Source organism: Cryptomeria japonica, unplaced genomic scaffold (assembly GCF_030272615.1).
Source record: "Cryptomeria japonica unplaced genomic scaffold, Sugi_1.0 HiC_scaffold_60, whole genome shotgun sequence".
NCBI lineage: Eukaryota > Viridiplantae > Streptophyta > Pinopsida > Cupressales > Cupressaceae > Cryptomeria > Cryptomeria japonica.
The window spans coordinates 595,329-621,753 of NW_026728882.1; the positions used below are offsets into that span (position 1 = coordinate 595,329).

At 34.1% G+C, this 26,425-nt stretch overlaps 1 protein-coding gene across 1 annotated transcript; it reads left to right on the forward strand.

Moving 5' to 3' along the window:
• Nucleotides 1–22,782: 22,782 nt before the first annotated feature.
• Nucleotides 22,783–24,756, forward strand: LOC131863302 (uncharacterized; the record flags this gene model as incomplete). Its single annotated transcript, XM_059215106.1, has 3 exons — nucleotides 22,783–23,026; nucleotides 23,183–23,346; nucleotides 24,657–24,756. Coding segments are annotated over exons 1-3 (508 nt in total), but the record flags the coding sequence as incomplete, so codon positions are not given.
• Nucleotides 24,757–26,425: the final 1,669 nt, after the last annotated feature.

Below are 26,425 nucleotides of genomic sequence, written 5' to 3' on the forward strand. Positions count from 1 at the left end.
AGTTAATTTTACTAAAAATAACATTCAAAAATTTTAATCTATTCAAAAAATTCAATTTTTAAAAATATTTTAAATTAAAAAAATCATAAAAATGAAATATAGGATTTAAAGTCTGAAGGAAACAGGGGGGAGGGTGGGGGAAATGAGAGGAAAATCAGCATACCTTTTTCACCAATATCTTAATAAACAATAAAAGGAATAATTATATTTGATTAATTATAGAGAAAAAAAAAAGGATTCCATTATACATATTGTTGTAAAGCGTAGAATATTTGGTGACGTAATTCCAATTATGTAATTCCTATGTAGGTGCTTGCAATTTACGCTGAAAATACCAGTGGACGGTGACGATACTTATTCACTTCCAACAAAGTCCACAATTTTTATTCACTTTCAAATTTTTATTAAAAATATTTCCAAAAACAAAAACTGAACTGTGGCTGGCAAGTCAGTAGGCCCATCGCCTCTTATCTTCAAGGGGAAAAATTAAGAATCTTCTTTTTTCTCCTTTTCGCTATGTTTGGCAGGAAACACGTCATATGTTTAAGGAATGATCCAATCTCTCTGTAGAGATAAGATTTCATTAGATGGCTAAGGAATCTATGTTTTTTGAGTAGATCCATTGTAGATGGACATTTTTGTTGTCTATTTAAGTTACAAGTCGAAAAGAAGTAGATAAGGAAATTGGTCTCAAAATTGTGAGCATCAGAAGTGCAATGGCTAACAAGAATGGCATAGATGTAACAGAGTTTGCCCATTTTGCAAATCCCGACTGCTAAGATTTTTTTCTTTCGTTGAAATTTGATTTTGCTCTTTTTTTTTAACTTGTTTTGAATGGTGTGTTCTCTATCTTACGCTTTTTCAATTATTTTTAATGGAGAAATCTGAAACCTTTTCAACTTAAAAACCTAATCTTCTATTTTGATTGTTATAACTACCTAGAATGTACTCATCTATTAATGTTAATTGTACTGTTATTAGCATTACTTTATGTTTAGAGTAATTCTAAACTTCCCCTAAACAGCACCTGATTTTTAAATTGGAGGATTATATATAAATCCTAATTACTACAAGGTTGTTGTTGTTATGTATATTGATATGATGTAATGGGCGATTGCAGGGAAGATCCGGTGCACAGGAGATGCATCGCTGGAAGCCTAGTGAATGTTTTATACCTCCTTGAAGCCCAGGGCATAGTACGATAGTGATAGCACTACTCTCACTAGAGTGATGCAAGTGCATGTTTCACATATGCATATGTATATTTGAACAGTAATGTATCAATATCTTTTTCTTTCACATACTTATATTATAGAATTATAGGCACGTGTGAACGTGGAGGTGTAGAGTATTGTGTGATTGGAAGGTTTGTTATCTTATGTGCAAGCATTTATAAGTAAATTGTTAGACACAATGCACCACTGAGAGGGGGAGGGGGTGAATCAATGGTTCTCAAATCTCTTTCTCTTTTGTAGTCTTATGTGAGCATACCGGTTGATAGATTTAACTCAATGTAGACTTACCGGTTAAGAAGGAGACTAACTTAAATGCAAACACACTCACAAGGGGACATCACATAACACCAGTATATACGAGGAAAACCCAAGATGGGAAAAACCTCAGTGAGCAATGTTGCTGGAGTCTACTACTCCAATCCAACCTCACAATAAACACAGTTACAAAGTTTAGGGTACCAACCCAAGGAGCACCAACCCCTACCTGATTTATGGGCTACAACCCAAAGGAGCACCAACCCCTGACTTTAGGGCACCAACCCAAGGAGATACAACCCCTGCACCGAGCTACAACTCGGTGTACGCAATATAAACATCAAATACATAAGTAGTTATCTTGTTACAAGTGAATCTTGCAACCATTATATATATCTTTATCTGTCGGTGAAATACCTTCTTTGCTTCACTGACTCACTTCTCTGTTGCTTCTTTGCTGGTACACCCTACCAGTTTATCTCTCTTCTGAATTGCTCTCACTGCTCTGCTCTTCACCAATCCAACTCTCTGTCGGTTCTTTGTCTATCTTCTCTGCAGTCTTCTTCACCTCTATTCTATCGGTATGAGTACTACCAATTCTTCTCTCCAACCAATTGAATGCTTCAACCAAGTTCTCTCTCACTCCCACTCTCTTCACAGATGCTCGATGAGCACTTGGCTGATTTGCTCTTACTTGCAGAAGTCTTTTACTTCGCAATCACACCATCTTCTTCTCTTCAGTAGCAGCAACCATTCTCTTCGGCCCCCACACTTATAGCAAGGTTTTCCCTCCATAAACCAATTCAAAATCCAGGCGGTTAGCATTTCCTCACCTTCCTCAAGGAAAACCAAATCCAAGCACAATCTGATCTTTCTGACATCTAATTGCATAGCTCCGCCATTTTCGCATCTCCTAGATCACACCTTTATCTTTGGCGACTTGCTTTTTTACCCTCATAGTTGATCCCTCAATCAATCACAAAATTTTGGTCGTTTTGTTTTCTCCACCGCCTTGATCTTCTGAATCACTCTTAGCTGACTCGTAGTTGTCTTCCATACCTCGAGCCTCAAACCCCTACAATAGCTCTGCAACTTGTCCCGTGATTTGAGTGACATCTCATTAAAGTTGACCAACCCTGCAACAACCCTATCGATGTACATTCCATCTTTATCCAAACACGTGTTCGCCACGTTGACTTCATGTGACATCCATATCGACTAACTGCCAGCTTGGCACTTCATGTTGGTTCAAATGGGATCACCGATCAGCTACTCAACCGGTTCCTTTTTCTTGCCGATTTGTTAACCTCGTCGATGTCACACATTGTACTGGTAACCTTATCATATCTGCATTTTGCACCTTGCTCATATTACAAGTGAGCTTTACATACCAGTCATCACTCTTGATGATATCAGTCATCATCCTTCACTAGACTCCTTCATCGGTCAAACCATTCTTCTAAGACTATATCTTCTCAGCCTGCCTTCTCTGTCGGTCTAGTGCATAACCCTGATCTCATGCACTTAAGGCATTCCCTCAGTTCACCGATGGATCTAGAGTGATCCTTCAAGTACTTTCCTTTACCTATTTACTCTTATCCACCAAACTATAATGTACTTAATGCATATAGGGGATAAGCTTTACTTACTTGGTGGAGGAACACCTTGTCATCTGCTCATGTGGGTTCCCTGTTTGTGCAGCATATTCTCAAACAGACATATGTGAACCGGTGTTAGCACATACACTGTCAGTCATTGCTTCTCATGATGACTCCTGTGGGAGTCCTTGTTGTTCAGCAACCTCACAGCATACCGGTGACCTGTTCAATCTTCTCTTTTGGTATGGATGTGATTCAAATAACATTCTGCCTCTTCATCATAAACAACTACTCAAACACCTCTCTTATCTCATCACACAAGCCGGGCATTATCTTGTGTGCAGGTGACTCCTGAGGTCATATTTCTTATATTACCGGTGTTCTACAACACAAGGTGATATCCAAGATATCACATCTTGTACTCCTCCATTGCAATGTTGCACGTACATCTCATCTACCAGTGGTCATCCCATACCGGTTGACATCAATGACAACACAATGCCAACATAAATTTTATTTTTAATTTTATATTACTATCTAAAAATAATAATATAATAAATGTTTGGATACATGCATTTCATTTAAAATTTGTATTTGTATTTTTTATGATTTTAAATATTATATGTTTCAATATTTGAAAGAAGAAAAATAGCATATAAAAATATCTTAATATATAAACATAGTTATTAGTGAAAAACAATATGAATTTGTACAAAAACAAATGAACATATTTTATTTTATCACTTTGAGAATGCATATATTTCTATACAATTAGCTCTACATCATTGCTTTTATACCAATTCGTATATGCCTACCTTTCTCCTATTTATCACACCTACTTATGCACCTCTCTCAATTTTGTTTCTTTCTACCTAGATTTGACCATCATATTATTCTTAAATAAGTCTATGTTTACGGTGATAATCGTGTGAGTGTGAACTTGTTCCCTTCCGACTTGAAATTAAAGCTCGAAATTGAACAATATTGACACTCTTAATCCTTCTATTTTAAAAGTAAATTGATATTTATTTTGTTACAATATATATTATGTAGTAGAAGTGAAGTATATTCAATTATGTCATTATCATCATCGAGAATACACATGTCCTCTCTTTCATACTAGAAAATTAGAGAAATTAACAAAAACAAAAATTAAATTTGGTGTAATGTAAAGACTGAAATACATGTATTTATAGTTCCTTGCCTATTATTTTTTAACTTGATCAATTTCAAGGAGTTTATTTGGAAGAAATTTTCTCCCTATGATGAATCATATTGCTTAAAATATTTAGAAATATCATATTAGTCCTAATCATTTGAGAAAATTAGAGTAGAATGTTATATATCACAATAAGTTTTAGTAAAAATTATCATTATTTGCATTGGTGAATACAAACATAGAGCATAGATTCCATAATTGCCTCATATGTTTAGAACATATATACATGCATATTCATTTCATATTTATCTACTCTCTTTAATCATTTACAAAAAAAATCAAATTTTTTATTTAAAAACACTATTAAATATTTGATTAAATCTAGATGTATTTATCTTATACTTAATTCAAAATTTATAATACCTTTTTATATCTAGTGATTTTTACCCAGAATCTTAATAAAATTATTATTATTATTTTGGCTCAGTAAAAGGTCAAGGCTAGATAAAATTAAAGTAAGACCGATTCGAAACATTAGAGTCATGATTTTCAGAGAGACTATAAAAGTCATAACCAAAAAGGACCAAAATTGTCCCATCAACAAGAGATAAAAGCTACTGCAATGAGTATAATAGGCCACAAAATTAAAAACCACAAAACTGAAACTTCTACAGACAAGAAGCTAAACCAACTAAGGGTCTAGATAGTATAAAACATGCTATAAAAACACTATCATAAAGCCTATGAAGAGAGGGATTTGTATCATGTGATTAACAAAAAGAAACAGGGGCACCTTTGAACTTGTTAATCCAATGCATCTTGATGGGAAGAGGAAGGTTGGGCATGTCTAGAGGATGGTCCAAGAGAGAAGGCCATAGAACAATAAAATTACTATTCTTAATAATAAAGCATTATGTTAATAAAATAAATTGAATATTTTATAATTCTATCTTTCATAAATAATTACTCTTATATTAATTTTTTTCTCTAATATATGGGTAGGAGAAGAAATACAAGAGCATAAGTGGCATCCTATATAATATAATTATATTAGTTAAGAAATCAAAACATTAAATCTATAATATGTATATTGAACTATTTTGTTTAGTTTATTTTTTACACTACGAGAAATTTATAGGTATGTAGATTTCTTGCTAATTGGAATTATAATTTATGATTGGATATTAAAAGTATAAGCTTCCACTAGAGCATAACCAAAATTAATTATTCCAAATCACCATAACTTTAACCCCTGAACTTTGTAGCAAGTGACCACTAGAGAAACAATGACAACTGCACCAAGATTTAAGATCTTAAAATATTAATGCCTACTTGAAAATATGCAAGACACAACAAAGTTAGAAAGAGCGTAATACAGACACATGCTCCATGTTCAACATAAAGAGATAACACTTAGGAGCTTAACTTTAAAGAAATCATTACTATTTAATTTAAAATACTCTACAATTCTTGGGAGATTCATAAAACCCTTGACTGACAGTATCTGATCACCTTGATCCAACTCTACCCCCACATTAGCCAAATGATCTCCTATAAAATGTGTTTCTCTATAGCAATGAACCACTACATAATCATCAAATTTGTCAAGACGTTTCAAAATATCCGAGAAAATATATCTAAGCCTCCAATTCAAAACTTGTTTAGAGTTAAGGGTGTTGATTATAACTTGAGAATCCCCTTCAATGTGAGACTTATCAATATGAAAGGACAAAGCTAACTATAAACCTTTATATAAGGCAATAGCTTTTGCAATGTTGTTTGTATCTGGATGCAGTCTTAAAGCCAAAGTTGTGATGAAATACTCTTTTCTATTTCTAATGATGCAACCAGCTCTTGAAGGACCTAGATTTCCTCTAGCTTCCCCATCAAAATTTACCTTTAAAAGCCCTAACTAAGGAGGTTTCAACTTAATATCCTTCCTTACTGATTTGGATGGAGCATTTTGTATAAGGATCCCTTTGAAAGGAAGAGAAATGTGCAACCAAATATTTAAGACATTGGAATCTACAGAAGTGAACACATAACTAAGATTATTTGATCTTGAAGTATATGCTTTAACATATTCTAAAATTGAGGCCTCAATCTAAAGATTAACTTGATGAATTGACTGCTTTTGTTTCCTAAAAATTCTCTTATTACATTCCCAGCATAAATTTCAAACAATAATTGGAGGAGAAACCCTCCAAATTACAAAGAAAGATTCTTTGTGAAGGATGGGCCAACCTTCAAACAAGTCAGGCAAAGTATTAGACATGGGAGATGACCAATTCAATTTTTGACAAAGCCGACTCCAACAAGATTATGCAAATGGGCAATTTAGAAGTAGATGATCTCTACTCTCAAGTTGAGAATTATAAAAGACACAGTTAAATTCTTGTGCAATCCCCAAATCAACTAGTCTAGAACTAGTCAAGATCTTATTATTTAGAGCCAACCATGTGAAAGCTCCTGCTTTGGGAAGAACTATTTCATGTCAGCAAAATGAGAAGGCACGATGATTTTTTCAAATGTCTTGCCACCTTAAGGATAAGTAACCCTATTTAACTAAATATTGGTCGATTTTGTTTTGGGTCCAAACCAAAAAAGCAAAATCATTGCTTAAGAATTGTTGTCTTTCCTTCAAAATAATGGATAGGAGATATTTTTGGGTTTAAGGAAAGTTTAAGTGATTGAAATATTTCTATTGATAGATAACTAGACCATTTGTGAAATACTTTAATAAATAGTTTTGAACATGAGGACCCCAAGACCGTAACAACACTTGGTTGGCTTGAAAAATCTCTTTGTTTTGGTTTAATTTACAGGATCTATTCCAAGAATCATCCCAAAATTTGGCTTTATCACCAGCCTTGATAACCCAAGATAAATATGGTAGAATTACTTGTCTACACTTAACAATAAAACCCCACATATTTGATCCTTTTGGAGGATTTGCAACTGTAAAAAATCTCTCCGGCTGATTTGAATCCAAGTACTTAGTGTAGACACATAAAAAATTTCATTAAAATGTCCTCATAATTAAACTTAATTTTTCCCATTATCAGGTGGATCCTTATTATTATATTGTTGGCTAACGGATTTATCACCTAACTCTATATTCTCACACCCACAAAAGGTGACAAATGTAAAAACAGTTGAACTAGTCTAAACAAACTAATTACGGATTGGTTCTCTACTTATTTTACAAGGTGGCAGCTACCTTCTGATGATATTCAATGAATAGAAATTAACTAAAATTGTTTTAACCAGAAAGAAAATAAGGAAAAGAGCTTTTAACTAGAAAGCTTTGAAAAGGCATGCACAATATATAAATACTTTTTAGATTTTCCGAGATTCTGAAACAACTAGGTCACTACAAAATACCATTCAAAGATAAAATTTTAGCAGCAATGAAAAAACTAAAAACATTCACCACTTCAAATATAGATGCATCCACAAATAACTATTCAAAATAACAAAAGGCATTCACACACCATAATTCAAATATTACGAATATCTGAAGCCTCCAACAAATTTTATATATTCAAAACAAGAAATAGAAATATGTTTAAAGAAGTTTTTGTTCTTAAGAAAAAAACAAAGTTTGCCCAAAAAGATCCTAAAATGAAAATAAGTCCAGCTATTTAAAACATTTAGAAAAAATGGTTTCTTGAAGACAACCGTTATTTTTAAAATAAGTATTTTTGGATTCCAAGCCAATATTCAAGAAAAGCAATTAAAATAGAAAAACTATGAAACTGCCCCTGTCTATTCAACTTCCGATTCATTATCACCAACGATCTCCACCTCCTAGTCAGAACGTGCCACCTCTTGAGCTTTAAACCTTTGTTTGTACTCACAATACCTGTTCACAATCAACTCTAGGTTTGGATCTTCTGGTATTGTTGTGATGCATGATCGTGTTCTCCATTTTGAGGTCAACCAGTCAGTAGTGGCAATGTTTTTGTGCATCTCATCCATCTCAGTTTCAAAGGTTCTGGTGTGCATCTGCAAGTGACACAATCCCTTGAAGGATTTTAAAGAAATATTTTGAGGATCCCTGATGTTATTTTGGTAATTCTCTTTGAACTAGCCCATCATTTCACCAAGTTCCCATACACTCTCCTAAAATCTATCCATAAGATCAACATCCAAAGCACAAAGATTATTTTTTATTTTTAGCATATCATTCAAATACCGCTTTAGGGCATCATCAATGTCACTGATATAGTCATGGTAGATCCTTTATTTCCACTCCAAGGCTTCTCACCAGATAAGATCAATTTCTTTAGGATGTGCTACTAAATTTTTGATCATCAGAATGGCAAGGTTTAATGTGGTGATCTTAGTAACTTCTTTCGAAAGAACAAATATGCTCCCATGTTCTTTTCTAACCTATTGTAGCTCAGCTAACAATTCCTTTCTTTAATTCCAAATATTAACATATAACACCTTGAACTTGTTAATATAACTAACACCAATCCTATACATTTCATCTATCCATTCAATAACAGCATTAGCATATCCTAAATTACCTTTGACTTTTTTTACAATATCTGGATCAAGCCCCTACACATGTGAACTTGAAGCCTCCCCAATTGCATGATTTATAATAGATGAAATGAAATCCTTCAATGACTGCACTTGGGATTGTAGCTCTGGATTCTTCTTCTTCTTCTCTTGAGCCCTTTTAACAATGCATGGATTGAAATAGGATCAGCGATCTCTAAGAGCTGGTGACTAGATACAGGATCATAAATGATTTCAGACATTATCTTGTCCTTTTCAGGCTTACGAGAACTCTGTAACAGCAGTACAACCGCATCTATCTCACTGGAAACATGAGTGGACACTTTCCTTTTCTTCTCTGCCTCTGTCTTTAGCCATGCTAGAGAGGTTCTTTAAAGTCCTAACTCTTTATTTACAATGTTGGGGGTATCTTGCACAGGAGAGGAGGGCATTTCAACAAAATTTGAAAAAAGAATGATCATCAATTATCTGTTGGTAAATACCTTCAGAATCAACAAGAGGAGAATTCCCTCTAGATAGTGTAGCTTTGTCATCCCACTCACAAGTTGATTTTAGCCTAGCACCAATTTCTTCAGGCTTCTCCTGATCGCCGCCTGACTGAGAACCTCGAGTTGGTAACCTATCTGCAGATTTGGTTGTTGATGTTGTAACAGGGGAAGAGGAAACTACTCTTATCTCCCTATGAGATGATGACCTTTGGCTTTGTGAGGAGATGACATGTTCTTTCCACTTGCCACTTAACCAGTCAGATGTTCTTCTCAATATTGGAGTAGTACAAACCATTAGGTCTGAGACCTCCTCTTTGGACCAATCAACTTTTGTGGGGGCCACATTGACAAGAGTATGATACTCTGGGTCCAAAATGACATCATCTTGTATCATGTCATCAGGGACATTGAAAGAGACACCAAGAGTATGAATTTTCTCCAAAGAAAGTCTCATAAAACTTCTTTTGAACACGTCAACATCATCTAAACAATCTTTCTAGAAATCCTCGAGTTCAGGTTGATGCATATAACCCTTGGCTTCATACAAATTATTCTTCACATATCCCTTGTCATCAAAATTATTTCTAAATGGTAGAGGTTGAAAATGAAACTTCTCTAGAATGCTTTCCACAGCCTTAGGGGCGCCATTTGTTTTGCAAGAGAAATGAGGTGTGGAGAATGGGAAGGAGTGTGTTTTATTTCTCATGTTAAGATACTTAACACTCACCACAACCATCTAGTGGCAAACTTCCAAGAAAACAATATAATCAGATGGTTAACAAGGAAATTTCAACAGGGTCTTTTCAAAACCCCCAATCCTAAGGTATGTGAACCTATCAAATTGGGTGAAGAAACTTCCAAACTACATTACAAAGGTTGTAGAGTCACGATAAATCCATAAACTAGGGTTTCCTTCTATTTTTATAACCATACCCATCAAGAATACATCATTGACATAGGAAAAAGCCTGCATACCCTTATGCATAGTGAGCTGGGGAAATTTCTGATAGACGAGTGTATATGCAAGGAGAGGATGATGCAATTCCAACCCCGACCAAGCAGACTCTTGACTAGCTAGTATGAAAATCAAGTACGAACACATATGAAAGGAAAGGGATTGGTAGAAATTCCACAATTGTTCATGCAAATGAGAGCTAATGATGGAAACCCAGTCAATAAAACTCCCGGGAGCACAAATCACTAGGATAAAATGGCACATCTAGAATTTAAAAGAATCAGTGCAAGCACTCCCTACAACACAATGTAGAAGAACTATAATGTCTGCAACTTCATCCTTAAAATGAATTCTTTTCAATTTGGTGGGCAATTGAAACTTACCTCCTTTTTCAGACTTCAACCATTTTTTAGCAATGTAGTTCATACATCAAAATCCATGCATTCTGAAATACTCTTCACCAACTAGAATGGACATGTCTTTAGAGGCTTTCCTCTCATGTAGGTACAAAGCGTGAGAGATGCTTTCAACATTAATTTGTGCTAAAACCCTACCCCTGTCTTCTCGGATTTCTTGTGTCTCTAGGTTGTATCTTTTGAAGCATGCAATAATTAAATCTACACAAGCCACGATAGTTGGAAAACTAGCTGCAAAAGCCAAGCCACACTGAAGAATTATTTCCTGCAATAGAGCTCCCCTATCTCCTTCAAGCTCTTATAGGAAAGTCTCTAGGTTCAATAGTTCAACCTATGTGTCTCACACACTTGGCCAGTGGTTTTGTATCACACTTTACATGGAAACAAGCTAGATAATGCACTTTTTTAAATTCAAAAATGAGAGTTGGTTCAAAACTTATTTTCCACCTCGTCTTTGTTCTTGAGTGATGTGACATGCCTTAAATGTTCCTTTTACTTCACCATTTAAAACGGTCTTTTATTTCAGCTTGTTCCCACTGAGAAGGAAAACAACATTAGTTTGTACAACAACTTGACGCAAAGGCAATGCCCCAAGACCTAGGTGATACTTACAAGTTGCTCTGTTGGGGAAAATATGAGCTTATGAACCTACGGTCGGGACTTACAAACTTTCCACAACTCCCGCTAGAGTTACTAAAGCACAAGACAATGGGAGATCGGGCGATCGGATACTTTCAGAAATTTCTAACCTCGTGACAAGACTTCAAAAAGAGACACCTCACGCGAAAAGACTTTGAAAAGAGACACATCGCGCGACAAGACTTTGAAAACTCATAAAGCTCGCGAGAAGGAGCTTGAAACATGAAGCGATAAAGAAACACTTAGAAAAATTTAGATGGCGGTTCCAAAAATTAAAAGGGGGGCTAGTTCATATATAATAATATTATTATTAATTATTTCATTCTTCATTATATTATAATATTCATATACATTATTATTCTTCATTCATAATTATTCATCAAATCTATTCAGTATTTATTATTCTTCATTATCTCATAATATTTATATTATATTATTCCTCATCTAATCCATTAATATATTATATTATTAAAACCATTTTCCAAACCTCCTACATATCAACTTCATCTTCTATTTATCATCTCCCACTCCTCTCTATTTCACTCACCTATTGAGTATGGAATAAATACTTACACCCCAAAACCAATATGTTTATCCCACATTCATCCTATAGCTTGGATCCACCCTAAGAATATCTATAAAAATGCAGCCCCCTCTCTCATTTGAGGCTATCTAGCAATCTAGCAATTAGTTCACTTTTGCATTCTTCTTATCTTGCATTTTGCTTTCTTCAGCTTTCTTTGCATTCATAATCTCAAATCTCTAATAAACCATAGCTTATTGTGTGTTCTTCTGAGAGACATATTATCTAAATAAGATCTTGATTTAAGGAGTTCAATGGAGTATCCATGTGTGTTTCTAGTTTAGATTTCAATTCGCATGTGTGTTTTGGTAGGAAAAGTTCATTGTTGGATGTTGGAAACAAGTTTGAATCTTTGATTCAAACACCCCATTTCCTCCATCTACACTTAGCTTTAATGACTTGGGCCCATTTCGAAGTAGACTTTGAATATAAACTCCATACTAATGTTTCCCCAAGATAATATTTTTGTCCTCTAAATGATGAATACTTGATCCTCCCTCCCATTTAGATCTACAAATGTTTTGCCAAGAAACCAAAGGTATTTTTGACTTGTTGTCAATATTTCCCTTCCATTAAAAGCTTCTCAAATCTTTTTTAATTGTATGAAGAACTCATTTAGGTCTTGAAGAATTGACAAGATGAGATTGGGGATTGTACTTAACACTGATTTGATCATGAGAAGGCAACCTACTAAAGATAACCATCAATATTTCTAGGAAGAAACTTTATTGAGAATAGTTGACTAAATATGCTTCCAATAACTAGCCTTGTTTGGCCCATGAAAGAAGGGAACTCCTAAATATTTGCATGGAAAAGAATCTTGTTTAAAGCCCAAGAATTTCTGAAGAACTTTGCAAACTTGAGAAGATGTATTGAAAAAGAAAATGTTGGACTTACCAACATTAATTGTCTGTCTTGAGAATAAATAGTACATCTCTAAGGTTGTTTTAATAGTGGAGGCCTCTAACATAGATGCCTCACCAAATAAAAAAAGTGTCATCTACAAAAATAATATGAGTTGTTATCAAATATGTTTCAAGAATCTACACCCATTTCCATCTGTTGATAATGTGTTGATTGTGGATCGACCTACTTAAACCCTCTACTAGGATAATAAATAAGAAAGGAGAAGTAGGATCTCCTTGACGAACTCCCTAGGAGGCGGAGAAGAAACTACAGGGGGAACCATTCATTAGAACCAAAAAAAATTCCCCTGAAAGATAAGAAAGGATCCATTTACACCATTTACCTTTGAAATCTATTTTCAATAGAACTTGAACAAGGAAATCCTAGTTTAACCTATCATATGCCTTCAACATGTCTAGTTTTATAATCATAGAGGATAAACTATGAGTGAAAATAAAATGGAGTATTTAATGAGCTATCAGATATCCTTCCACTGTGTCCCTACCTAGAACAAAACCACCCTTCTCTTGTGAAACAATCTTCGGGATAATAGTGGCTAGTCTTAATGAGATGGCCTTTGTGAAAATTTTATACACAGTATTACATAAAGATGTTGATTTGAAATTAGCAAAAATTTTAGGATTATTTACTTTTGGAATTAGTGCAATGAAATTTGTCTTGGATTGTTTGAGGATGGAAGCACTTCTCCTAGATTCCTCCAAGGCATTCAAAATATCTCCACCTATGAACTCCCAACACTTCTAAAAATAAATTTAGTTGTAAAGCCATTTGGGCTAGGAGCCTTATCCAGAGACAATAAGAAGACTATTTTCTGAAATTCTTGAAGAGAGAAGGACTAGCTTGGAAAAAAAATATCCTAATTTGTGAGCATTCATGGGATTCCATCAAGAATTGTAGATTGAATTTGGCAGTTGAGTTGAGGTCTATTATTAGAAAGAAGATGAGATAAAAAGTTAAATACTTCAATTTGAATAATACTCTCATCAAAAATAGTATTTCCATTGCTATCCTGAATCTGAAAGATTGACTTGTTATGATTTTTCACCTTTGCTAAAATATGAAAAAAAAATTGTGTTACGATCACCCTCCTTAAGCCACATATCTCTAGATCTTAGCCTCCAATAAATTTCTTCTCTTTTTAAAACTTCATCAAGATTGTTTCACAAGTTATTTTGAAGATCATATGTTTGACCTGAGAGACCATAGTGGATGATTGTATCATTAATATCATTCAATTGAACATCAAATTTGCTTTTTCTTAAAAAATATTCTTGAAATAACAACAGTTCTACTCCTTAATTTTTTTTTAGCAAATTTCAATTTTTGTGAAAGCTAATACTTCCTAGTTCCAAGAAAAAAAGGAGATTGACTCCACCAAATTTTAAGGAGAGGAAGAAAATAAGGATCTCTAAGACAAATATGCTCAAATTTAAAGTGAGGCTTTGGTCTTTTAAAATTACCCTGAGAAGGGATGGATAGGTAGACTAGGAAGTGACCTGAGCCTAAAATTTTAAAATCTGGGAAATGAAATGTCCCTTGTCAACAATCCATTTTGGATTAATGAAGAACCTGTCTATTTTTTTTGCTATATGAAGGAAGCCTTTTCTTTTGTTAGTCCAGGGGATAGAACCATTAAAAGGGCGGCAATCATAAAAGACCATTTTGAGATGTACAAACTCTCTGAAGTCATCCATTGTTTTTAAACTAGGGGAAATGGAACCCTTTTCATCATCCAAGGACAGTATGGCATTAAAAACCCTACTACTATGATCACTTCAATCCTCGTGGAGTATGGGACTTGAGATAAAGATGTCCAAATATTTTTCTTACTTACAATAGAGCTATGTCCATCAACATTTATTAGCAAAAAGGAGAGATAAAAAAAGGACACTTTCACCAAAAGCTAGTTTTCATTTGAGTTGACTAGAGATACCTACACCCTTGATTTCCTCACCAAGATAGCCATGCCTTCAAAAGCACCAATTGAAGGAGATTGGGCGGCTGACCAAAGATGCTAGTTTTTGAAATAATCATTTGAATGCTTAGATGAAATCTTTGCTTCCTAAATTAAAACCACATTCACCTCACAATTATCGAAATTAATTTTTAAGAGGAATCCTTTGTTAGGGGCATTGATGCCCCTAACATTCTAGGTTAGAAGTTCTATTGTATCCTTAGAGAGAGATATGCCCTCCTAGACCCTGAATACTACTTCATGATGAAGATTGAAGCCACTTAATTTGATTTACTTGGCTTGAAAGTGAAATAAAGCATAGTCTAAATACTAACAACAATTTCATTTTTAGTTTTCTTCCTCTTAGGAGGTTATCCTCTATCTCTTTTGATTTAGAAAGGTGAATCTTTTGGTTTCTCATATTCGCATTCTCATATTTGCACTAGGAAATAGACATTTTTTTAGCAAACAATGAGAGATCATCTTGAGATGTAGTCAAGAAAGAACCTTGGGTATTCTCATTCTCGTGGAATTCCTCAACAACTAATTCTAAAATTTTGTTTTCTATTACTTGCAGCATCCTAAAATTGTACCCCTTGTAATTTTTTATTGCATTTGGGTCTTCGACTTAGTGTTTGCACACCTTGGCCTAATCGGAGACCTAATTATGCTCATACATGTCATAAATACCATCTAGCTCAAAGATGTACCTCATTGCCACCTTGATCCTACCCCAAAATAGGACAAGACCAAGGCATGGTGCCCTAGTCCTCACCAGGACTAGGGCATGGTGCCTTGGTCCTCCCTAATGGGGACCTATTTTGGACCCCCTGTCCTATCTCAAATTTGAGTGAGAAAACATCCCTCCATTTTGGGTCATGTTAGAAAATTAAATCATTTTCCCTTCAAGAAAATATATAAGAGGGATTTTCCCTCTCATTTGATGATCATCAAGAATCCACAAGCACACACAAGAGGTCTTCAAGCATCCAAGAGATCAAGCATTCAAGCACTCAAGAGAAATTGAGAATTTTTGGTCTTCCTTCAAGCATTGGAGTCGCATTAGAGTCAAGATTTCAAGTATTTAAGAGGCGATCACTATCCTAATTCTTGAAGTCCTAATTCCATGTGGAGGCAAGAAAAAATTCACAAGGTATAAGCATTTCATTTTCAGTCAATTCAACACCCCCTCAAAGAGGAGGATTTCTACTTTTAGTCATTTCAATTACATTATTTCAACCACTTGGTTAATTCCAAAATCAAGGTTTGACCTAAAGTCAAGCCCATATCACCAACACATTTCCCTTTCCTTCTATGTGCAAAAAAATAGGTGTGCATCTCTCAGGATAAGCTTCAAACACAAAGACGAAAAAACCCTTTTCGAAGATCGAAAATTTCAAAGGACCAAGAGTGGGCATCCTGGTCCCTACACACGATCCCTGCTACTTTTGGTAGTTTTCATAGAGCAGCTCTGAATCATCTCAGACTTCTCAAATCCAGGTACATGAAAAAATCCTGAATTTACAACTCACCGTTTTCTCATATTTGTCTTCATTTCTTGCACTTAGTCTTAATTCAACTAGTCAACTTACAAAAGAGGTTCAAACACATTCCATCTAAATTAATTTTCTTAATATTCAATCCTAATCTGGTTAGTGACTGAATCTAGTGTATTTTCCCCCTCTCTTGAATGTAAAGGCATCTCCCCATCCAAGCAAAAATAAGTGATTTGGTGATTTCTCCTTCTATCTTGCAAATTGTCAAGTCACCTAATTTTCCCCTTTACACTACTTGAAGAAGGAGCATTCCAACCAAGTTCTCATAGTTATCTTCTTGAGAGAAATTATTGAAATCCTCTCTTGTCATACCGAAAGGAAGTTTCCTTTTGAAACACCAATACTTTAATTTTGAGTCAATAGATCTTCCCACCCCCTAGGAAAATAAAGATGAAGGTGTATGCAAGAAGAGCTTGGAATCTAAAAAGAAACCTATCTTTATGACCAAATGGAAAGAGAGAGGGAGACCTCAAAAAATCACAAGGGAGTGAAAAACCAGAAAGTGTGAGGGATTTTATAATCCATCAACAACGCCAATGAAGAAGGAGAGTCATTTATCCTCGTAGGAAGAAAAACTTCTTAATTTCCAAAACTCCTTATAGGAGTGGAAAAAATTACACAATATTCTATATCTTCCTATCTAATATCGGAAGGGAGAGTGTATTTTGCGCCCCTCATAATTTTAATATCAAGAATTTGATAAGCCTAATTTTGAGATGAGATGCCATGATCACTAGCAAGAGTTGTGTAGTTTATCTCAAGTAAAGAAGGGGTATCTTGAGAAAAAATTTCACCCATTAGAGACTGGAATTGATTCCCATTAAAATAGAAAATCGATCTCTTAAGATGATCTGAAGTGTCTGAATGGTTAATTTCTACTGGTTGGGGATTGTTCCCATCATTCTTTGACAAATCCTGAGAGGTATCCCTTGTCAAATGCATGTTTTCTGAAGACTTCCCAATATCTAAAACCACTTTCTTAGAAGGTTAATTAAGCTAGGTATCAGCAATAACCTTGAGGGCCATTGGTAGTATCATTGTCATAGGAACAGGAGAGGGTATTTTAAGAGCACAAGACTTAGCCTTAGTAGAGGGATCTTTGCAGACTCGAATATATTCTCCAACATAATTGTCATGTAGAAGAAATTAAAACACCCCAAAGAATCCAATCTAGAGGCAACTAAATTAGGGGCATCAATGACCATGCTCTATTCCCATAAGCCATATGGGAAAAAGAACAATGTTGTGTCACACTTTTACGAAGGAAGTGGCCAACACAACTAAAACTATTTAACTTAAACTACATAAAAGTGACATTTCAAAATTAAATTTCAAAATGATGTAAACTAATCAAATATAGAAATATCAGTAAAATTTATGTCTATTATTTTTTAATTTTTTTAGAAAAAAATTGACATTTGTTTTATATATTCAAAGACAGGTTTTTTATTGCTAAAAAATGTTTAAAATTAGGGGTTCTAGTCGACGTCACTAAACAAAATGAAAATAAACTTTTTTTTTCTAATTTTCATTTTCCAAATAGAGGGCATATATATGCAGTTTAAAAAAAAAAAAAAAAATTGATATATGTTTTTCTCGTAATAATATTTTAAAGTCCAACATAGCTGAATTTGGTAGTTTTCATTTAACGTCACCTTTTGTATACTAAATTTATGATTATCAAAAAATAAATTATACCCTTTTGGAGAAGATTTTGTCATCTAGTGAAAAATATATTTTTAAAATTTTTTAAATATCATTTAATATTTTTTTAATTTCTAATCAACTTCTTTTTTAACTAAAAAAAACGTACTCACAATGTTTAACTAATAAAAAATTACTAAAATTAATCATAATATTGAAAAAATTATATTTCTAGATTCATGACTTCGAGCTCTACAAAAAGGTATTTTTAGGTTTTTGTAAAAAAATATTCTTCCTGAAGAAAAATTGAGTAGAAGTGAAAATTTTCAAAAATACAAACAAAATAGGTGATTTCACTGACACATCACTTGCCACATAGGTGAGTCCGAGTTCGGTCGAACTGACTTTGACCAAACTAAGTTCAGCTTAACTATTTTGAATTGTTTTAAAAAATTCTAAGCTCAAGCGCTCACAAAAATTGAGATAATGTAGCCATTAGTCTGGTCGAACTAAATTATGTCGAACTCTTGGTGCCATTTAGGCACCACGCCAATGACACGAGATGCCACGTGGCTAGGAGGTATTTTGGGCGGACTAAATCTGACTAAACTTAGTCTAGCCGGACTACCCCCAGTTAGCCCTAAGTGCGACACAGCTTCATCCTTTTGCCCATATTTGGATTGGAAGTGCAAATGAATTGGAAATGGCTTAGAAATATCAAACAAAACATAGAAATAGATAGTGAATCAAGATTTATCAAAAGAGTACAGATCATGCCCTAAAAAAATTCCCATTTGATTGGACATAATATCAATCAAGTCCAACTCACGTTATTCTAATGATATAGAGAGAAGATTGACCCAGAATAGAAAGAATCTAGGGGAGCAAGAGGACAGGAAAAAATTCGGGGTCTAATTCTGAGTGTATACGCCAACACCATCCATAAACCAGGACTTTTTTTCAATAATAGCATCTCTATCGCCATAACAAGAGAAAATGACAATAAAGAAACCATTCCCCTTGTCTATGTTGAAAACTTCATTTAGGCCTTTCCAAATTTTAAAAACCTAATTAGATAATGCATCTTGAGAAGGAGAACTCCTTACCTCAATATTATCAGTTTATTTCTCTACTTCATTTTTTACTATGGCAATATTGACCTAATTCAATCCCAAGACACACAAAAATAGTCATATAATTTAAATGTTTCAAATTCTAACATCTGCACTGATTTCTACAAGTTGTTATCAGTTGACATGATAAAAATTTATTAAATATTATTAGGTTAACACATTTAAAAATATTCAATGCGCACACAATTTTATATAGAAGAACAATCATGTCCTATATTTCTTTTGAAATATAAATATAGGATTAGATCTTTATTATCATCATCTAGGGTATATGCATGTATGTGCATATGTTATCTTCAATATCACTTTCTATTAGTATAAGATGCTTAGTAGTTTGAGCTAATAGAATAGGTATTCATGTATCAAGCTAACAAACTACTAATGAATTTCTTTAGACTCAATCTTGAAAGATTTTTAAAAATTTGGAGGTGAAGGAAAGCAATTCTAAAGGTGAACTTTCACAAAATCATTCTTAGAAGAAACATATTACATCCACATGGTGAATTAAGTTCATGACAATTGAAATTGAACCTACAAAGCTCAAAATTGAACAACATGGTCTTTGAAATATCTCAAATATAATTAAAATAGTCATTAAACCAAGACATCATTTTCTTAATGGTGATGATTTAACTTGAAACATCATCGGACCTTAGATAAGTTATAAATCAAAATAATAATACTATACACATGATAATAGATCAAACTATGTTGTGAGTTTCCCCATGTGCACCTATTTGACAGTTATGTATCAGTAATGGGCCTATCCCATCTTTATTTAATCATAACATAATAGATCAAATTCAAAAATATTTATATTCATTGTGACCATCACTCTTTCATCATTAATTGTAAAACTAATAATTTTACTACATCGATACCCACAGTATGATTAATAATTCATATTTGATTTATTATGTTTTATTTCCATTTAAGCCCTTTTTATATAATTGTTAATTCTCTACAATCTTAGATCCATAAGCAAAGGGAAAGACCAATAATGTAAGATGTTTTTAAAAGAAAAATGGTTAGGAATTGAAGAAAATAAATAGCTTGGATATCAATTGAAGAAAATTTAAAAAACACATAAATTGTTACATAACAATAAACAAACACAAATTGTTCAATAGCAGGTTTTCTCTTAATTCAAATGAATTACAAAACTTCATCATCATATGATCAATGATCTAATGATGAGAGATAAAGATTTCGTTACAATCTGTTTCTTTATATAAAGGTCTTTGGTACATGAATGTCTCGTAAAAATAGAAAAACAAACATGCATATTCATGCACAAGCATATTTAACTTTTTTATGCAAATTATAATTTTAGAAAAGCATATGCTTAATTGTAGCACATGAGAGAAATTAATAAAATTCTATTTTTATCTTGTATAATAGATCGGAATTCAAACTGTAGTTGATCCATGCATGTGAGAAAATTAACATGCCAATGCGAATAAAGATCGGGGATTGGGGCAGGCAGTGAGGGTGTTGGCAGTGGCATACCTTTGTGAATGAAGAAATTTGTGAACTTCGATAAACATTCCAGGTAAAAAAACAAAGTTCATTCCAAAAGATATTATTTTGAGTGCAAGGATATAAGGTGACATAAATCGAAGGTGATGTATATGCAGATGCTTCCATTTGAGGACGAAACGCTTAAACTTTAGAACATCCTCATGAAAGGCATTCATAAATGATGTTTAAGAAGATTTTACTTGTTTTAAGGCGACTATCAATCATCTTGACGGTGTTCATACTGATTCACTTCAATCTCTCTGGATGATTTACGCAGTCATCAATATTGATGGATCAAGCCACCTTTTACTAATAAAACCTTCTTGTAGAAACTTTTATAACAGAAAAACAAATTAATGACATTAATACACATCATATGCTCTTTCTGATTTGACCAAGGAAGGTTCCTTCTATTGAGTTAGCCATTATTTATCTGTAAAGATAAAGATTTCATAATATAGGTAAGGAATCCATGTTTTGTAGATGGAAGCTTTTGTTGCCTATTTAAGTTACATGTCAAAAGGACCTAGATATCATAATAAGATTGGTCTCAGCTTTGTGAGCATCAGAAGTGCACTGGTTAATAAGAATGGCATAGATGTAACAAAGCTTACCCACCTCGCACTTCCAAACTGGTAAAATTCAGTCATTCAGCAATGTGATTTTGTTCTTTTGGTCTTCAACTGTTGAATAACGAAAGACTATTTTATGTTTACTGAAATTATATTATTTAGTTGTCTATCATACTATTACCACCTGATTATTTTGCATTTTGTAAGTTTTATTGTCTTTTGCATTAACATGGATATTTAGCCATGGATCCAGGTGGGTTTTAATTTAGGAGGGAAGCATTCAATATTCTTATTCTTGTTTGAAGTTGGATTATCAAATTACTATTTTTTAACATTTTGCATTTAATATAAATCAAATGAGGATGGAATTCTAAACTATAGAGAAAATGTAGAAATCTAAAATGCAACTCTTGTCTCCAACTGAAAACTATTTCTTGATTATAGATATTGTATACCATAGCCTTAATAAGAGGTTTTAAGTGGGACACTAATTTATCCTAATAGTGAATGGATTGTCATGTGTTTGACTCCTTGTTTGTACAAGTGAAATGTTGTTATGGTATTAAAGCTAGAATACAATAGAATACCAAACATCTACTTTGTGGTTTAAAAGGAGTATTGGAAAATGAAAAAATAAAAGTATCTTTATTAAATATTTTTGTCATCTTTTATAAATAGAAAAATATATATATATCATTAGAAATAATATAATATGAATATATATACATAATTCAAAAATACCTTTATTTAATTAAGTAGAATTATCCTTTCAAATAACTATTAAAATTAAATTTAAATAACATTCAATATTTTCAAAACAATTTTAAATTTAAAGAATCTCCTCGAGATAGAATATAAAGGTGAGCTCAAATATCCATCAACTCTTATTCTCCTAAAATTATATTCTACCACATTTTGAAATCGAAGTTTGAAGGAAACAAAAGAACAAAACTGAGAGGAAAAACATCGTATCTTTTTGACCAATATCTTAAGGACGAACAATGGAAAGGTGGAAACAATAAAAGGAATAAAGAGATTTATCTAATTATAGAGAAAAAAGAAAAGATCGGATTCCATTGTAGATATTGTTTTAAAGCGTATAGTATTTGGTGACGTAATTCCAATAACGTAATTCCTATACCTCACAAAAGGTTCCCATTAAAATAAATGCTCGAAGATGATTCCTCTTTTTTAAAACCACTTAAAAAACCAGTGGACGGTGACGATACTTATTCACTTCCAACACAATCCACAATATTTGGTGCTTGAGTCATTTCTGTGGCTTTCAATTTTTTTATTAAATATTTTTCTAAAAGCTTAAAATACTATTGATAAAACTGGAAATGTGCCTGGCAAGTCAGTAGGCCCATGGCCTCTTATCTTCAAGAGAAAAAATTAAGAATCTTCCTTTTTCTCTTCCTATCGCGATGAATGGCAGGAAACACGTCATATGTTTAAGTAATGTACGAATGTCTGTGTAGAGATAAGATTTCATTAGATGGCTAAGGATTCTTTGATTGTAAGTAGATGCATTGTAGATTGACATTTTTGTTGTCTATGTAAGTTACAAGTCGAAAAGAAGTAGATAAGGCAATTGGTCTCAGCATCAGAAGTGTAATGGGTGATTGCAGGGAAGATCCGGTGCACAGGAGATGCATAGCTTCAAGCCTGGTGAATGTTGTATACCTCCTTGAAACCAACGAAAACCAGGCTAAAGAATTTTGGTACTTGCTTCAATTTGAAGTGAAGCAAACTGTAATTGACGACCATGACAACTCTATATATGGGACTGTTTTTCAGTGGCGTGGAAGAATGAAAGCACGTCCAGGTGGGCCTCCTTCTGAAGTAGTTGCGTTCAGAGGTACGCTTCTTCGACCAAGAAATATTTTTCATAACTTGGTCGAAGAGTTTAGGGTAGCCATTGCACACTATGATTGCATATCCAGGGTCGAAAAGGGCTTACAATTCCTAAGAGTGAGCCTTTATGATAATGGGTACAACAATGTTTGGCTTGCAGGGCATTCATTGGGAGCTGCTATTGCATTGGGTATAGCAATGAATCTGCAGAGGGATGCACGTCATATTCTTGAAGCACATCTTTTCAATCCTCCATTTATTTGCCCTACAGTTCCACAGTTGAAAGTAATTGAAAAGAGTAGAAGTTGTTCAGCGTTGAATAAGGTATTGGAAACAATCAGAGATCGCTTGAGTTGTACGCTAAATTCGTTGGTATTAGCGATTGGGTACCCAACATCTATGTGAACCAAAAGGATCCCATTTGTCAGAATTACGTTCACTATTTTGAGGTGTTAATGGGTATATATAGACATAGAAGTCATCTGCTTTATGAGAGTATGAGCCCTTGGCATTTAGTTCCCTCAGCTATGGTGATTGTGGCAACTAAACATTTCTTTCACAACCATCACACTATTCGTCAATGGTGACATAAGGATCTTCGTTTCAATAGTATTGAATATATCCCTCCAGATGAAGTTATTCAAAGTGTTAAATATAACCTTCCAGTTGAAATGATTGAGTAAAAATTCCAACACCTTCACAAAAGACTGCAGCTTCTCATCTTTTATTGACGGAAAAGAAGGGTATAATACAATAGTGATAGCACTACTCTCTTTCACATATGCATTTGTATATTTGAATAGTTAGTGTATCGATATCTTTCTCTTTCACATATTTAATGTTGGTTAACAGATTTGTTTTTTTCTTAATTTTTATATATGTTTTTAAATAATGATTTGTGCATATCTTTTATGAAAAAACAAATAAACTAATAGTTGGGTGAACCGAGTTTAGGTTTACCCTGAGTGCAACTTCTCGTAAGATGTTTTAAAAAATTTTATGCAGATTACTCAAAAACAAACACACTCTTCACCAGAAAGTGAGAAAGGCTTTCACATTCATTTGTCACCACAAAAAGAATGCTACAAGATATTTATTAACAAGTGTAAAGCTCACAACCTTTACTCTTGCACATATCCATACAATATAAAACTTATTCCACCCAAAATACTCAAAGCAGTGTAAATGTTGATCGATTCTCGCTCATGCCTCAAAGGACAAGGGGGATCAGAGCCATTTAAACAACAATAAAGCACCTTTTAAACAAAAGAAAATCAATGAATTCACAGACTAAGAAAGAATTGGTAATAAAATAGCATATTTTGCACATAAGAATACATCCCAACAGAGATTGCTATATATTTCAAACACACAGATTTGAAGATCGTATCAAAATATTATTTCATTCGAGTACCAAAAATGTCTACACTGAAAATCCATAGAAAAATTAGTTTGTTCCTTTCAATCAAAAAATTTTTGGACCTTTAAAAAGACTTTCAGAACCATATAAATAGCCGCTAGGCTATGATAGTCTATTACAAATAAAACAAGAGTTAAATGATTAACTCTATCCCATAGTTAAAGAAGTTTAGTTTCTTAAAACTGAAAAAGCAATAAGTAAACTAGAAAAGCAGCATGAGCCACGAGCAAAAGAGGCACGATCAGACTTCAGCAGATGGCTTCAACCTATTTGCGTTGTGATGTGGAAGTACTTTGAATATTCTGCCATTCCAGGTGAGCTGAAGAGAAGCTCAAAATGAGCTGATAATGTGGGAGGCCTATATGTAAGATTCATTTCTTCCATACCTCTTTCCTTTTTCTTACCTGTAGGACCTTACCCTTATGCATTTCCAAATGATTGAAGCAGACAACCAACATGGATTCAATTCTTGCAACCTTTGAGGAATCTTCAATTGTCAAGGACTTTGCTTCCTAAATCTGTTGTACTTGATCTCTGAAAACTTGGATCATGTCAGATGAATTCTCAAATGTTTGATTAAGGAATTCAAACGGTTCAATCCTGACCGTTGAGCACACTAAATTAAATGCAGCAAATCTTGATCCAAACTCAAGACTTTCTCCATCATCCATTTCCATCGATTTTATGGCGGCTGATAACCTATCACATGTTATCACCATTTTACAGACTTCACACATTCCCGAGGTAGATGGGAACAATCTCCTTCATGCAAGACCCTTCACACACACAAGCTTACGTGGCAACACGATCTGTTCTTCATTACAATGCTAACTCATCACACAATGTCACCAGTTGAGCCATACAGGCTTGAAGCACATCAACCGGAAACCCTGAAGTTGAGACTACCAACCAGTAGTCATACAACACTTCTATGTGTTGGTTCCCATAACCATATGCCGGTTCACCTTGAACAAGCACACCGCTTCACTTTGGCACAAATGTCGGTTCACAGTGTTATACCGGTTCTCGCATATGCCGGTTCACACCTCTTCAACATATTGACATCAATGACAACATATAATGTCATTATGTCCACATACCGGTTCACATAATGCCAACAATCTCCCCCTTTGGCATTGATGGCAATATACAAAGATATCTCTCTGCTTCACATCTTCTCCCCCAATGTCTGCAGATATCTTCTCCGCATCACATCTTCTCCCCCTTTGACAACAATGCCAAAGTGGAGGCACAAGTTTCCCTGTTCCATTATGCTGCTCCCCCTGAGGAGTAGCATCCTTCACACATCAATCCTAAAGAAAGATTTGACTATGCAATACATGACTGATGTGGAGCATATACCTTTAGTTCACCTCCGAAAGGGGCAATACCCCTAATCCACCTCTTAAGTATATGAATGTAGTCTTTGGGAGAGGCTTGGTGAATATGTCTGCTAACTGCTCCTTACTGGAAACATGCCCCAGTGCAATCTCTTTGTTCTGAACCTTTTCCCTCAAGAAATGATACTTAAGCTCAAAGTGTTTGGTTCTAGAATGTAAAACCGGATTCTTGGAGATATTAATTGCACTAGTATTGTCACAAAATATACTTACCGGTTCAGATACAGGAACTTTGAAGCCATTCAATACATGCTTCATCCAAATTGTCTAAGTACAATTCATGAAAGCTGCAACATACTTTGCTTCCACTGTAGACTGAGAGATACAACTCTGCTTCTTACTCATCCATGAGACTAGTCTACCACCGAGGAAGAATGCACCACCGGTTGTGCTCTTCCGGTCATCTACATTACCAGCCCAATCAGCATCTGTGAACACTTTCAAGTTGAAATCCTTGTTGTATGGATACCACAATCCATAGTCAACAGTTCCCTTCAGATACCTAAGAATCCCCTTGACTGCAACCAAGTGGGATTCTCTTGGACTTTTCTGGAACCTTGCAGTAATGCCAATTGCATGTGCA